At 34.5% G+C, this 14,719-nt stretch overlaps 1 protein-coding gene across 1 annotated transcript in view; it reads right to left on the reverse strand.

Moving 5' to 3' along the window:
• LOC126967445 (dynein beta chain, ciliary-like) overlaps nt 1–14,719 on the reverse strand; it is a 135,280-nt gene that overhangs the window by 24,096 nt on the left and 96,465 nt on the right. The window contains exons 56-64 of the mRNA XM_050811910.1: nt 6,512–6,673; nt 5,898–6,146; nt 5,518–5,629; nt 4,159–4,421; nt 3,789–3,869; nt 2,025–2,240; nt 1,399–1,547; nt 450–609; nt 31–197 (exon numbers count right to left, since the gene is read on the reverse strand). Of these exons, the coding sequence (XP_050667867.1) occupies nt 31–197; nt 450–609; nt 1,399–1,547; nt 2,025–2,240; nt 3,789–3,869; nt 4,159–4,421; nt 5,518–5,629; nt 5,898–6,146; nt 6,512–6,673 (1,559 nt within the window). The remainder of the gene's footprint in view (nt 1–30; nt 198–449; nt 610–1,398; nt 1,548–2,024; nt 2,241–3,788; nt 3,870–4,158; nt 4,422–5,517; nt 5,630–5,897; nt 6,147–6,511; nt 6,674–14,719) is intronic.

The raw sequence follows: 14,719 nt of genomic DNA on the forward strand, positions 1-14,719 counted from the left end.
TATTCTGTATAACTAAACAAAACTACTCACAGTTGTGGATCTATCATTAGCGGCCATCTTGCTGAATTGGTTAGTATTGTGGCATTCTCTGCACTCATGGAGTCCGTGGGCAGACCTTCGTTGTTCCACGAGGCTATTTGTGCATCGTCAGTTAACATCGACAATGGATCCAAGCCTTCAGTTGTCTCAATTTTTGGCTGAAATTTAATTGTAGTACAGTTAATACTAGAAATAACATATTTTTTTTTCTTGCGAGCCTAACTAATTTCAAATGTCTATGGTCAGTACTTTATTTTAAAAACACATAAATTAATCAACGATAAATTTTATTTGTAATTCAACGGGTCAAAATATCATTTCGTCAACAGTAAATTTTGTGGAAACATCTCAAATTAAACTAAAATATTTTTGTGTAAGTTTCTAAGTTAAAGTATCATTTAAATACCCACATTAGTTTTAGCCAGGGTTGGTACCCAATCGTTGATCATAAGCATTTGTCTGTAGCGTCGCATAAAACATCCCACGTATGAAATAAACGCTGTGACCAGCAGTACATCTCCGGGCAGCATGACTCCTGATTCTTTGAGATCTACAACTGTTGCTGACCATCTGTTTACAAAACGAACGAATTTTCAATTGCACTTGTACAAAATTGGACATAGTCGCGCGTGCAAAAAACACATATTACAAACTAGACGGTACCCGCGATTTCGTCCACATTTGCCAATGTAACGACCATATTACTTGGTTTTCACTGATTTTTGAGGCAGAGTTTTTAAGAAACGTTTTCGTTTGACCGTTTCCAACTTACTTTGCAAATCTGATTTGCACGAGTGTTTTCATATTTCATGTTAATTTACAGCCTACTAGCTGATGCTCGCGACTCCGTCGGCGTAGATAAAGGGTTTTTAAAAATAATAAGATTGGAATTGAAGATTATCCCGTGTCCTAATCAAGTTCCGGATCCCGTTTTCGCTCCCGTTCCCAACATATTATATGAATCTTCTTGAAAGAGGAAGATTGCTCTGGCAAACTCAACCTACTATTGGTATCATTATATTTGTCATCGACGTGAATTTCAGTTTTTCACAAATCCCGCGGGACCTAGGACATTTCCGGGATAAAATGTAGCATATGTCCTTTCGCAAGCTCTAGTCTATTGCTGTACGAAATTTCATCAAAATCGGTTCAGTAGCTCCGGCGTACAAGCGTAACAAACAAACTTACATACACATTTATAATATTAGTAGGGATGACACTCACAAATAATGTGGCATACTATTGGCAACAGAATGTCCAAAAACGTTCAATAGATCCAGAGCTTACTTCCTACAACCTGGCAAACTGACATACTGTACCTCCTTATATTGTTCGTTAATTATTAATATGTAAATTAACCTTATTTTCTCCGATGCCAAGCCGTTCACCAAGCGATTTGCTAAATCGATGGTGTAATTGGTAGCATCGGCTTCTGCTTGGCATTTCATCTTTTCGTTGACGGCCTCTTGGAAAGCAGTCATCAACTCTTCGAGTTTTTCTTCTAATTCCTTTCAAATCAAAAAATTAATAATGTTAATAAATACACTTTATTAATAGGCAGTCATGACAATCAATTCGTTCAAAATAAATCTTCATCAGCGGCTGAACCGATTTTCTAGAGCCTTTCACTAGCGATTAGATTATTAATGAGTAATTTGAGTTAGATTTTGATGATAGAAAATGAAAATAGAGTTCCGTTAAAAAAAATTACCGCGCAAATGCAGCCTACGCAGACTTCTCCTAGTACATAATTTCCGGTACTCGAAATTTTAATGGTCTATAAAGTATTATGATTTGGTTTTTGTAATGTGAATACATCAGTGTGATACTTACACTCAAACATAAATATAATAAAATCGGTTAAGTCACTCACATCTCAAGTCAAGTCGGTCAAGTCACAAATGCCGAACAATATCCTTGCTTAATAACAATATCCTTATTATTTACTTTGTCCGAAGGTGAGTAATATTATAATTAATACATACGGCAATTTGATCAGTCAGGAATGACAGTTTATCTCTGGCCGCTTGCAATTCGGCGTTCGCAGCATTGAGCGCTCTTCGTTTGGGTTCAACCACAACGTATACATCATAGAACTTGCATATGTTGATCACCCACGCGCACAGACCGGCCGCGGCGGCCGACTTAGACATTATGAACTCTGCATTGAACTCAGGATTCTTGATGTAGGGTTGAACAGCCTGAAGGAAAAAACCTTACAAACTTGCTTGTTTATGTGGATATGGATTCTAATTAAATTAAATATTTCTCTTCGAGATCGAATCAGAAATGAGGAGATCCGCAGGAGAACCAAAGTCACCGATATTGCCCAAATGATTGCGAAACTGAAGTGGCAGTGGGCAGGGCACATAGTTCGACGGATAGATGGCCGGTGGAGCAGAAAAGTCCTCGATTGCCGGCCACGTACCGGAACGCAGTGTTGGTAGGCCCTCCACAAGATGGACCGACGATCTGGTCAATATCGCCGGAATACATTGGACGAGGGCAGCGCAGGACATATCGTCCTGGAGATCTTTGGTGGAGGCCTTTGTCCAGCAGTGGACGTCCTCCAGCTGACGATGTAATGAATGGATCATAATTATGCAAACATTTAAAAAAGTAATCGGTCCTACAGCTTCTGTGCTCTGTAAGGCGCAAGTAACGTGCACTCGCACAATTTGACAGCGTGCATCACTGAGTTGCTAGAAGTTCCGGAGTTCCAGTATGCTAAGGCCGCGTTTCCATCTGCAAGATAAGTTCCGCGAGAAATGTCCGACAGCAGCTTGCAAGTGTAAACCCCATTGCAAGTGCTCTCGCGACAGTTTATCAAGCGCTACTTGCGAGTAGTTGCGAAAACATGTCTGCATCGACTCGCGACAGATTTCGCTGCTTATCGGTCTAGTTTCGTATATCTCGCAGCAACTATCGCCCGCACGTCTTGTGTTTTTGTTTGAATTGAAAATAATAAGTCATCGGCAAAGTCGTGAATGGTCTTGTGAAGAAACTATAAAGTTAATAGGATTTTATAGGTGCAATCCTCCTATTATCCTCGTAACGGCATACGGATTATAAAAACCGAATTAAAAATATCTCTATGCTTAATTCCATCGTATAAGAATTCTCTACAACTGAGAATGAAGTCTGAAAAATCGCAGCATCAAAATGAGTCTTTAATTCGGTGATATCGAATGTCTGAAATGTGTGTCTTGTGACTTTTTTTTTTATAACGTCACCTAGTTTACTAAAATAACATTTCTTAATGAACTGCGGTCATACGAATAAAATTGAAATATTGTTGACCATCTTCCAGTTGTATTCCACGTAATAAATTATGGTAAACACCAGCTTCACATTTCGTAGAAATCCCTTCTCGAACCCAATTTGATCTTTTTTTCAAATTCAACAACAAAATTATTAATGCAGCTGCTACACGTCTTGACAGTTCCTATCGCGACACTCGTAACCTCCGCGATAAGTTGCGATAGTATGACCCGCGAACTTCTCGCAAGACATTTATAGCAGAAATAAATTGCAAGAATTAGTACAACATGAAAACCAATCCAGACGGTAAGATGATATCTCTGCGGTTTTCATGGAAATTTCTGTCACTTACATCCAATGCGGGAAATGAACTAACTACCTTGCGTGTTATTCCAGATAAAAAGGGAGAAAAAATATAAGGACTACTGTTGATGATAACCCATATAATACAATACATTCAGTATAACATGTTTACATACGGGACATACCTTTATAACATCGGGATGGATATTTTCTTTGTCGTAGTAAACCAAATCATACAGAAACTGGTCAACCTTTGCCATCATTAACTGTAATTTCAATATTTATTTAAGATTAACATATCCATTCAATTAAATTATTTCAACTAAGCACAAAATTCTTAGAAGAGAAATGAGTTGGATATTTTATTACTATACATACAGCTTTTTCAGCTCGTAGATTCCAATGATCCTTATTATATCAAGCAACATTTACTTCATTAATTTTAATTTTATCATACTTTAGCTAAGTCTCATTTCTTAACGAAAATGGTTAAAAATAAACAGTTATAGTAGATGCTGTGTAGGTAAAAAAATAACTGTGACAATCATGAATTACCTTACAAGCCTTCCACGACCTATCTTTGGGTATCTTTCCTCTTTTGGAGAAGAGCACAAGTACTGCAGCAGTAACATTCACCACAGCATCAGGCGGTGAACCAAAAGACTTCAATTCAGTCAGATTGTTTTTGTTTAATGTATTCAAAGCTTCTTGGGCCGCAATCAAAGCAGGCTCCGCTTTAGCAAGATCATCGGCACAAATCTTAGCTTTTATTGTAACATCTTCTTCAATCACTTTTACTTTCTTCTCCTCCTCGGCAGCTGAATTGGAGATTATAAAATAAGGGCGAAGAAAACATAGTACCAAATCATGTCAGTATTGCCAAAGATTATATGCACATTGTACATCAGAGTCATGTTTTGAGTCAGATTTTACCAGTGGGAGGTTATTTTACAACGGCGTCTATTTCTGCCGTGAAGCAGTTATGTGTAAACATACTTATGTTTCGGTCTGATGAGTGTCGTAGCTAGTGAAATTACTGGGCAAATGAGTCATAGCATCTTATGTGTCAAGATGATGAGCGCAATTGAATCTCTCAGATTTTTTGAGTTTTTCGAGAAACTTGAGCGGCACTGCACTGTATTACAATATTGACTATTAGCAGAACATATTAATCACCATCAGCTGAACGTCCTGCTTATCTCGTCCCTAACTGTCATAAAAAAAATCGTGTGACATAATATGTTCAACCACTACAATATTTTAGAACGTTAAAAGATGAAGGGTGAGGTCAAAGTAGAGTAGAGTGCGAATCGTTAACGCAATAAAAAATATCGCACACATGATTGAACTATAAAGTTCATTGTACGAAAAAAATTTCGGTTAGTTTCGTTTTTATGAGATACAAGATCGCATGCATGCATTAGGGAAATCAGATTATCGATATTGTAATTAGTCATTTCGTGATACGCATCCGCATGAACAAAAATTATCTCTTCCAACTGTGATACCGATTGCACAACGTCGCGTCACAGATTTGTACGGTGCGGCTCCGAATCGGAAATGTAGGACACATTGCATCCTTTCTTTGGTAAATCGTCACACTTTAGTGTAGTAGTAGCCTCGCCGTAAGATATTTCACATTTCCACCTCACTGTTTTTTGAAATCATCATAATACCTACAGTTAAAATAATTAGTCTAGCCGTATTTTTAAAATCAATTTTTTTTTATTTTAATTTGGAATGCATTTATTAACCAGGTGCTATGAAAAATTTTGAGTGTTAATTCTGCTAAGATTTATTAGTTAATGTGTAGAGTGCACCTTAAGATTACATTATTTAAAATAAATGCATTTTTATTTGTTACTTTTGGCTAAACTAGTGAATTGTGGAATTTTAAAATTTTCAATAATTTACCAAATGCTTTTTCTTTTGATACTTTTTCACTTTCAGCTCCAACCACATCGATAAGATCTTCAGCTGCTCTATTCTTTACTTTCAATATTTGTTCTTGTTCTGCTAAAGTAACCTGAAGTTGAAATAGAAAAGGTATAAAGTTACAAAAAAATAATCAAATGTAAATAATTTGTTGTTTTTTTGATAATCCTCATTTCTAGAATTAATTTCACTAATTAAATTTGATAACTTTACGTCACTCGAACGGTTGACTCAGTGGAAGAGCGCTCACACAGAACGCGAGAGGACACGGGTTCGAGTCCCGCGTCTGTCATAAATTTTGTTTTCAAATTAAATTTGTGCTATAATTAAATATTTATCTATCTTTTTATTTTTTTTACCTTCAATACGGCCACATCCGCAGCACATGAAGCTAATTTCTCCAATCCGTTTTCAAGTCGAGATATCATCATTTTCAAATTTGTAGTCTTTTCAGTTAACAACTTACTGTACAATGAAATTTGCTCCAAAAATGTCTTTGGAGTCGTGTAGTTGTATCTTTTTTCGTTCTGATAGTATGTTGCCGACATTTGATTGACACTTTGATGAACATGAGACATAAAGTTAGCGACAGGATCAACTAAATCAACCTACAATGAACAATTATTCAAGTTTAAATTTATATTAATAACACGGAAAAAATATGATTTATTTTCATATTTATATACTAACAATATTATTAGTAGGTTTTCATTTCTTCAATTAATTATAATTTATATTTTCATTTTTCTATTTCAATATTCTTGAGATTACATTCAAAACTTGTTTAATTCTAAACAGATTCTTTTTTGAAGGCAAAATACAGTATATCTATTGCTTGATTTTAGACTCCCTACTAATATCAAACAGAAATACGTATTTTCCCTAATCTGCCAATTTTTCTACCATAAAAGCTTAGTTAGGTATAGAACGAACATTAAAACGAGAAAGTGGACTTGCCAAGAAGGTTACTCACTGGCAAAGCTTCAACTTCAGATATGAATCTCTTTGACACAGATCGCAAGGCCTCCCGTGGCCATTCATGGAACCAGTTGATCGAAGTACAGTTCACTATTGAAGGGAATTTACGTGCTCTAACACGCAGAGTTGCACCCACCGGTGAGAAGCACAACACTACCTAGAATATATGAATACATTTAAGCATATAATACAATTACAACTGCAATCACAAGATTAAGAATTAACAAACAATACGCCACTGATCGAGTACTGGAAATAGAGATATAAGTAAACCGCATTTTACATCTCAAAGATCTTCTCATCCATATACAATTGTTTTCGTTTTAACTTTGCGGGAATATATTTTTAAAGTTAATAATAGGGGTTAAAGTATGAAATTGCCGTTTAATTGTAATAGGTACTTCGAATTGATGGCGGCTCGTTTGAGCGAGTGTAAACATTGACTTGGTGTTTCAAAATTTAAATAAAAAGAAATAGTGTACATGCATAAGTGAATTATGTTTTAAAATATAATTTCCACTCCAATAAAAAATATGTATTGTTGGCAAAACCTAATAATCTTTAAATAACGTATAAAGTGCAGTTAAAATTTAGTGATGTTGTGCTCGGAACTATTGCATCATCCTACATCCTCAACGCTAAGCTAAGTGACTTGTTGGCACATACCTAACGTTACATTACCGCCAGCTGATTAAAGGAGAAGTATTTTTTGTAGTGAAAATAATAGATATTAATTACCGACTTAATTAAATTAAGTATCTATATAGGATCCCACGCAAGTTCCGAAACTTACGCGAGAGCTGATAGCCGATATAATTAAATCAAATAAAATAATTATTTTCGCATTTTCTTAAATTTATGTGCAATATGTTTATCTGACTATAAATCATCAGGTATAATTGTTATAATAAATATAGTGTAAAAACTTGAACTTACTGGCTGAATTTCGCATATTGTGTATATAAACTAGTTCTGAGCCTTGCTAGAAGTTAGACAATCTTGAAATTTTTTAAACTCATAATAAATAATAAAACAAAACACAAGCATCAGAATATTGCAAGTACCTTCATATTAGTCTATCAATCGATCAGTGGAGACTACTTGTTATGATATTTCCTCTTATGACTAGAGGGCACTAAAACGAAACTACAAACGAATTAAATAAAAATTCGAGTCAAACATTTCTGTATTATAATAATAATATTCTAGATTAGTATTAAATAATGGAATATTATTCTACGTTGTCTTCCATCACCGCTAGAAATCTGGACAACTGGAGAGCAAATTAGGGCAAATGCTAGACGAACTAAAAAAAAAACAAAAGTCAATGTGAACAACTTTTATTAGAAAGGGAATTTTTAAAAATTCTGGATCAAAATAAAACTATGAAAATAGAAATGGCAGACATATATAAAAAATCGACTGAAATTTAAGAACAAAGAGATAATTTGGACCAAGAAAATAATTTATTTGACAACACTTTACAACGCTGTAACTTTCTAGAGTCAGAGCTGGGCAATGCCCGTGGGCACATATTGGCCCTTGTGGAAAACAAGGATAACCAATCCTCACAAAGACAATCGTTATTTGATGAGCTAGTTAATACCGGAAATATTGCAAATAATATTAGTTGGGGCAAACCTTTGGGGCAAACATCCAACAATGACAACTGCTTAAAGAGCTATTTATTACTTAGCAAAAATAAACTGAGAAAATACTCTAGAATTAATAGATATATTAAAAAAACAGATTAATAAGGAAAAATAAAATTATACAATAATAACACAGTATTACGCAAAGAACGCTTGCAATTTTTAAATTTAATTGAAAAACATGAAGTACAAGAGAATAGTCAACACATTATACTACAGCTTGAAGAAAAACTTTTTTTTTTTTTTTTTTTCAAATATTTATTTATTATTACAACAAAATACAAAATACAATCAGTGTTGGGGTCTCCTTTTAAGCAAAGAGTTGCCTGTAGTAGGAGGCCCCGCTCTTCCATAACAAAAACATAATAATGAGGTGTAATAATAGATAAGTTGACCTTAACATAGAAAAAAAACTAAATACTATGTCGGAAGATTATGAGATCCTAAAAAGTAGATGATAGATATAGATCAGCAAGCTCAACTGGAGACCGAAAAACATATTCTTAAAATGACTGAACTTTGCGATCTCAGTAAATATAACTGCGATAGGTTCGAATCCTTGACAAATAACTACATATGTAACTGTAAGAATTCCTCTACCACACAGCCTGTTGACAGCTCGTCGGTATCCAGACAGCCGGTGAATGCGTCACCCATTACTAACGATGAATCACACACGATGGACAGACGTGCTCATTACTAGCATGAAAGCATGCTTTTATTGAGCATGTGCTCATTAGTAGTTAGTTTAGAGCGTGCTTAAAAATCAAACGACGTTTGATTTTCGAGCATGCTACCTGAGGCGCGGGTAGAAGGGGGCGTGCTCTGAGCGCGTCTGAACAGTTTTGCTTATTAGCATGCTATTATCGATTTGATCTCGATCCGCGGCGGGCGACTATGATTATTTTATTGAGTTCTATATGGATATCACTGTTACTATATCTTTGTACATCCATTTTGTCCAAGAGCCTGTTGCCAAATAGCAGCACTCTGTCCGGTACGTTTGCTTTGAGCATGCTTTATTATGAGTATGCTTAAGCAAGCCTGCTTATTGCTGGCAAATGTGAACAGTTGCATGAGCATGCTCACTTTAAGCATACTTAAAAACACGCTTTTTTTGAGCACGTCTGTCCGTTCCTTTAAGGTACGGACAGACGTGCTCAAAAAAAGAGCGTGCTTAAAAATCAATCGACGTTTGATTTTCGAGCATGCTTCCTGAGGCGCGGGTAGAAGGGGGCGTGCTCCGAGCGCGTCTGAACAGGTTTGCTTATTAGCATGCTATTATCGATTTGATCTCGATCCGCGGCGGGCGACTGTTTTTGTGTCAAATTAAAATAAAAACGAACATTGAACCCTCAATATGTCGCGTTGGGGAGAAGAAAAAACTTTGATGTTTGAATCACATTATCGAAGTTACGAATGTCTGTGGAACACACATTATCCTTTATATAAAAATAATATTGCACGAAATGCTTATTGATGAGTATGCTTAAGCAAGCATGCTTATTGCTGGCAAATGTGAACAGTTGCATGAGCATGCTAACTTTAAGCATACTTAAAAGCACGCTTTTTTTGAGCACGTCCTTTTTTTGAGCACGTCTGTCCGTACCTTAAATATTTGTGATTTTAAATTTTCTCCTAACAGCATTGTAATTGTATGTATAGGACAGACAAGTAATATGAACAAAAAAGAACTACAAAAAAATGTACAAAAACTGAGTTTATTAAATGTTAGGCAATTAGTATTGTTCACTTTTCCATATAGTAGAAACTTGTCCTATGAACAAAATTATTCAACATAGGCATTAAATTTATAACTGCATATGATGACTCAATATAATAGCAAATTACATGTAATTGACATCAATAATTATATAAATAGTAACTATTTTATAGAAAAGTACAACTGTATTTCCAAATATCACAAAAACAGAATAGCTGTTGCATTATCATACTATATTAATAACTCAACCAAAAATTTGGTTAGCCTGACTGCCTCTTTTGGGCAACTCTGTGGCAATATCTGTAAACTACAACTAGTATAGTTGTAGCTTACAGACATGTATGGAAAATTGTCCAACTAATGATTGCCAAATTGCCTCTATTCGGCAAGCAAATAGTTTTAAGACTTTGGAAGGCATTCCAAACATTTTTTTTTAGATAAGTGTACAATAGAGAATGCCTCTAGCTCAGACTTTTTGTTTAATAATTATTCTTTTAAACATTCAAATGTTAAACGAAATACAAAAAATGTAAATTTATAAACTTAGTACACCAAAATATACAGGGTATGCTAGGTAAAAATTTGGAAATAGAGTTATTCATGAACTGTGACAACATAGATAAGTATATCTAGTTCTGTAATGCACTACTGTGCAGAACATTGGCTAAAATGTCATCAGTTAATTTTTAATTTAAATAGTCACCAGATTGGTAGTTCATTCAGTAGAAAACAGGCCACACATGGTGGCTCTTTAATACTGATCAGTAATGAACTGAAATATAAGGAGCAAAAAGACATTGTCAGACTCTCAATAGAACGGATTATTGAAATAGCCTGTGTTGAATTGGAGCAATTAATTATTATGAGCATATACAGACCACCCTCGGCACCATATGACAGTTTTGAAAATGTAATGAAGAAAGCTCTATCAAAGATTTGCAATAAAAACAAAAAAAAATTCATATGTGGAGACTTCAATGTAGATTTATTATTGGAAAATTCCTCTTTGTGAATCAAATTAAAAAGTTTATTTCAATCATTTAACTGTAAAAATATATCTTTGAACCTACTAGACTTACATCTTTATCAGCAACATGCATAGACAATATTTTTACAGATTGTAATACAATAACTAATAAGTATATTATAAGTAAGCTTCTGTGGTCAGCAAGTACAATTTAAATTGCCTAGTCTATAATATAAAAATGAATCGCAAAATGTGTTGGTAAGCGCATAACTCAACAACGCCTGGACCAATTTGGCCAATTCTTTTTTTAAAATGTTCGTTGAAGTTCAAAGATGGTTTTTACGGCATAATAAAAAAATTCGAATAATTGCCGGAAAAACCCTAAAACCCTTTTCTTTTTCCCATACAAAAGTTTTCTAACTAAAACGAGCTTTATTGCTATTGTATAAAGTTCATATTGAATTACAAGCAGTCACTGTTGTTTAAACAACGTAGGTATGTTTCTAACGTCAAAGAGTCAATTTGCACTTTATTACCTTCCTACAAAGTTCAAATTCAATCATATCTATCAAAACCGTGTGCATTGCAGCACAGATAAACAAAAAAGAAAAAGAAAACGAAATCGAATAGTTCAATTTGGTCGGTTTCGCGATATTATTTCATTTGTTCTACTTTAAAATGCATCAGTTTTCATCATTTTCATTACATCAGTCAAACAAAAACAGCGTTACCGAAAGGTTTAATTTTTTCATATCCCTATTTTAAATACGGCTTGAAGGATTTGACTCCAAGTCATATCAAATTAAAAAAAAAGTTGAAACAACAACAAACTGTAATTTCAGTGGAATTTTTTTTCTTCGATTTTCGGTTACCTCCTACTCTAATGAGCTAATGAGTTTGCTTTTATCAACTGATACACATAACAAATTCGTACCTATATAGTGTTTTGTGCAGTGATTATTTACCTATGATCGCTAATTATTTCATGTGACAAAATAATCTATAATATAGATATACCTCCTATTAGACGAAGCAATTTAGATAGAAGAACCCGAAATGCTACAAACCAAGCTAATTACCGATCTAATCATGCTGCACAAGAACGTAACGGCCGAAATGAACGTGAAAGAATTCGGATATCACAAACGCGTGAGGCGCGAGCGCGACATTCAACTAATAATCGCGCAAGTTTGAATCGAGCTGCTTTCAGGTACGATGTGTCAATTGACTACAGTAACTACCGATGTGTTGTTATTGGTTCGATGAACTCGGTTTGCTCACATTGTAAGGCATTGAAATATAAAAACGAAGCTAATGGATTGTGTTGCGCAAATGGTAAAGTGAAATTGATACCATTGTAACCACCACCAGAGCCATTGAACTCATTGGTTTCAGGAAAGGAACAGATTCCATACACTTTTTGACAAATATCCAACAATATAACAATTGCTTACAAATGACTTCATTTGGGTCAACAAATGTAGTACGGGAAAATTTTATGCCAACTTTCAAGGTATGTATTATAGCAGTTAATCATAATTAATTTAGCGAACAATATGTTCTGTCACCTAAGTTAAGATGTGTCAATAATCATAATCATCACTTAGTCATCATATTACTTGGTGATTCATTTTTAGCAATACTTTAATAATTTTGAAACACAATATAATTATTTGATGATAGATATTAGTTACAACTAATTAGGAGACAGATATAATTTTTAAGAAGAAATAAATATTTAAGTTTGATCATTGACAATCCATAAATTTATAACCCACATTGATTATTTATTTTATTTTATAGTGTTTGGTGCAAAAATAATATATTAGATACAAGGCCACATATATCATAGAGCCGGTTCACTGTTACCAGTGTCAGATGGCAACTACAAATTCCTGCAAATTTATTTTATGGGCAATTCAGCACGAGAAAGTAATATGCGTTGTGCACATAACAATTTAGTAAAGAGGTCTATTGTAAAACAATTACAAACTTTATTTCATGAACACAATCAATTGGTTATATTGTTTAAAACTGCCCTGGATCTGATGCCATCAGATAATCACAAAATTGTAATCAGAGCTGAAAAAAAACACCTGCGGGTCAACATGCAAGAAGTTTTAATGCACCAACTATTGATGAAGTTGCTATCGTTGTAGTTGGAGAAAACTTGGAATCCCATGATATTGTTTTACATCGTCGGAATGATCAATTACAACTACAAGTAGATCCTGAATTGCATGAAGTAGTTATCAAAAATATGATACATGGTCCCTGTGGAACTCTTAATCCAAATTCACCATGCATGATAGATGGTAAATGTTCAAAACGATATCCACGGACATTAATATCGCAAAAAATTACTGGGAATGACGGTTATCCACTGTATCGTCGACGATCGACAGCAGACATTGGAAGATCAACAATTGTCAAATTAAATCAACAAGATATTGAAATAGATAATCGTTGGATTGTCCCATATTCACCCATTTTATCAAAGACCTTCAAAGCACACATGAACGTAGAATCTTGCCATTCAGTGAAATCTATTAAATACATTTGCAAATATTTAACCAAAGGGATTGTGGAGTGATATGGCTATAATTGGAATTGGTGGAGAGAATTCCAATGATGAAATTACACAATACCAAATGGGCCGCTATTTTAGTAGTAATGAATCAGTATGGCGAATATTTTCTTTTCCTATTCATGAGAGACACCCTTCTGTTGTTCACTTAGCTGTGTATTTAGAAAATGAACAAAGAGTGTATTTTACAGCACAGAACGCAGTACAAAGAGCTGCTCAGCCACCATCTACTACATTAACCAGTTTTTTTGAGATATGCCAAAACGATGATTTTGCACAAACATTGCTAAATTCTGAAATGCCAAAATATTATACTTGGAATCAATCCTCAAGGAGATTTATAAGACGGAAACAAGGGAAACAATTTCAAGGATACCCAGATGTGTATTCCACCGATACCATTGGTCGAATTTATTCAGTACATCCAAGCAATGATGAATGTTTTTATTTACGACTGCTATTAGTCAACGTACGTGGCCTAACATCATTCCAACATTTACGAACTGTTGATGGTGAATTGTGTGGATCTTACAGGGAAGGCTGTCAACGTTTGCAATTACTAGAAAATGATGCTCATTGGGATCAAACTCTCAATGATGCTGTAATATCATCACACGCTCATCAAATACGAACATTGTTTTCTATAATCATATCTACATGCTTCCCATCAAACCCAATTGATTTGTGGATCAAGTACAAAGATAATATGTGTGATGATATTTTGTATCAAATACGAAATAGAATGGGAAATCCAAATATACAAATCAGTGAAGAAATTTACAACGAAGCATTGATTTCAATTGAGAACATGTGCTTGATAATGTCAAACAAACTATTATTTCAAATAGGCCTGGCCGCGCCCAATCGTCCAATGCATGATGCTTTTAACCAAAAGTTGAAGTTGAACGAGAAAAAATGTATGATCTAAAATTAATTCAAACGAATCTTCCACTGTTGAATGAACAACAGAAGTATGTATTTGAAAATCTTATGAAAGTAATAAATGATGAAACTGGAGGGATTTACTTCTTAGATGCTCCTGGTGGTACAGGAAAAACTTTTTTGATTTCATTAATATTAGCAACGATTCACTCACAAAATAAAATTGCACTTGCACTCGCTTCGTCGGGAATCGCAGCAACTTTGCTTGAAGGTGGTCGAACAGCCCATTCAGCATTAAAATTGCCATTAAATATGCAAAGCAATGAAACTCCGACCTGCAATATTTCTAAGAACTCTGCAATGGCAAAGGTCTTGCAGCAATGTAAATTAAT

The sequence above is a fragment of the Leptidea sinapis genome, chromosome 13 (genome assembly GCF_905404315.1).
Source record: "Leptidea sinapis chromosome 13, ilLepSina1.1, whole genome shotgun sequence".
Taxonomy (NCBI): Eukaryota; Metazoa; Arthropoda; class Insecta; order Lepidoptera; family Pieridae; genus Leptidea; species Leptidea sinapis.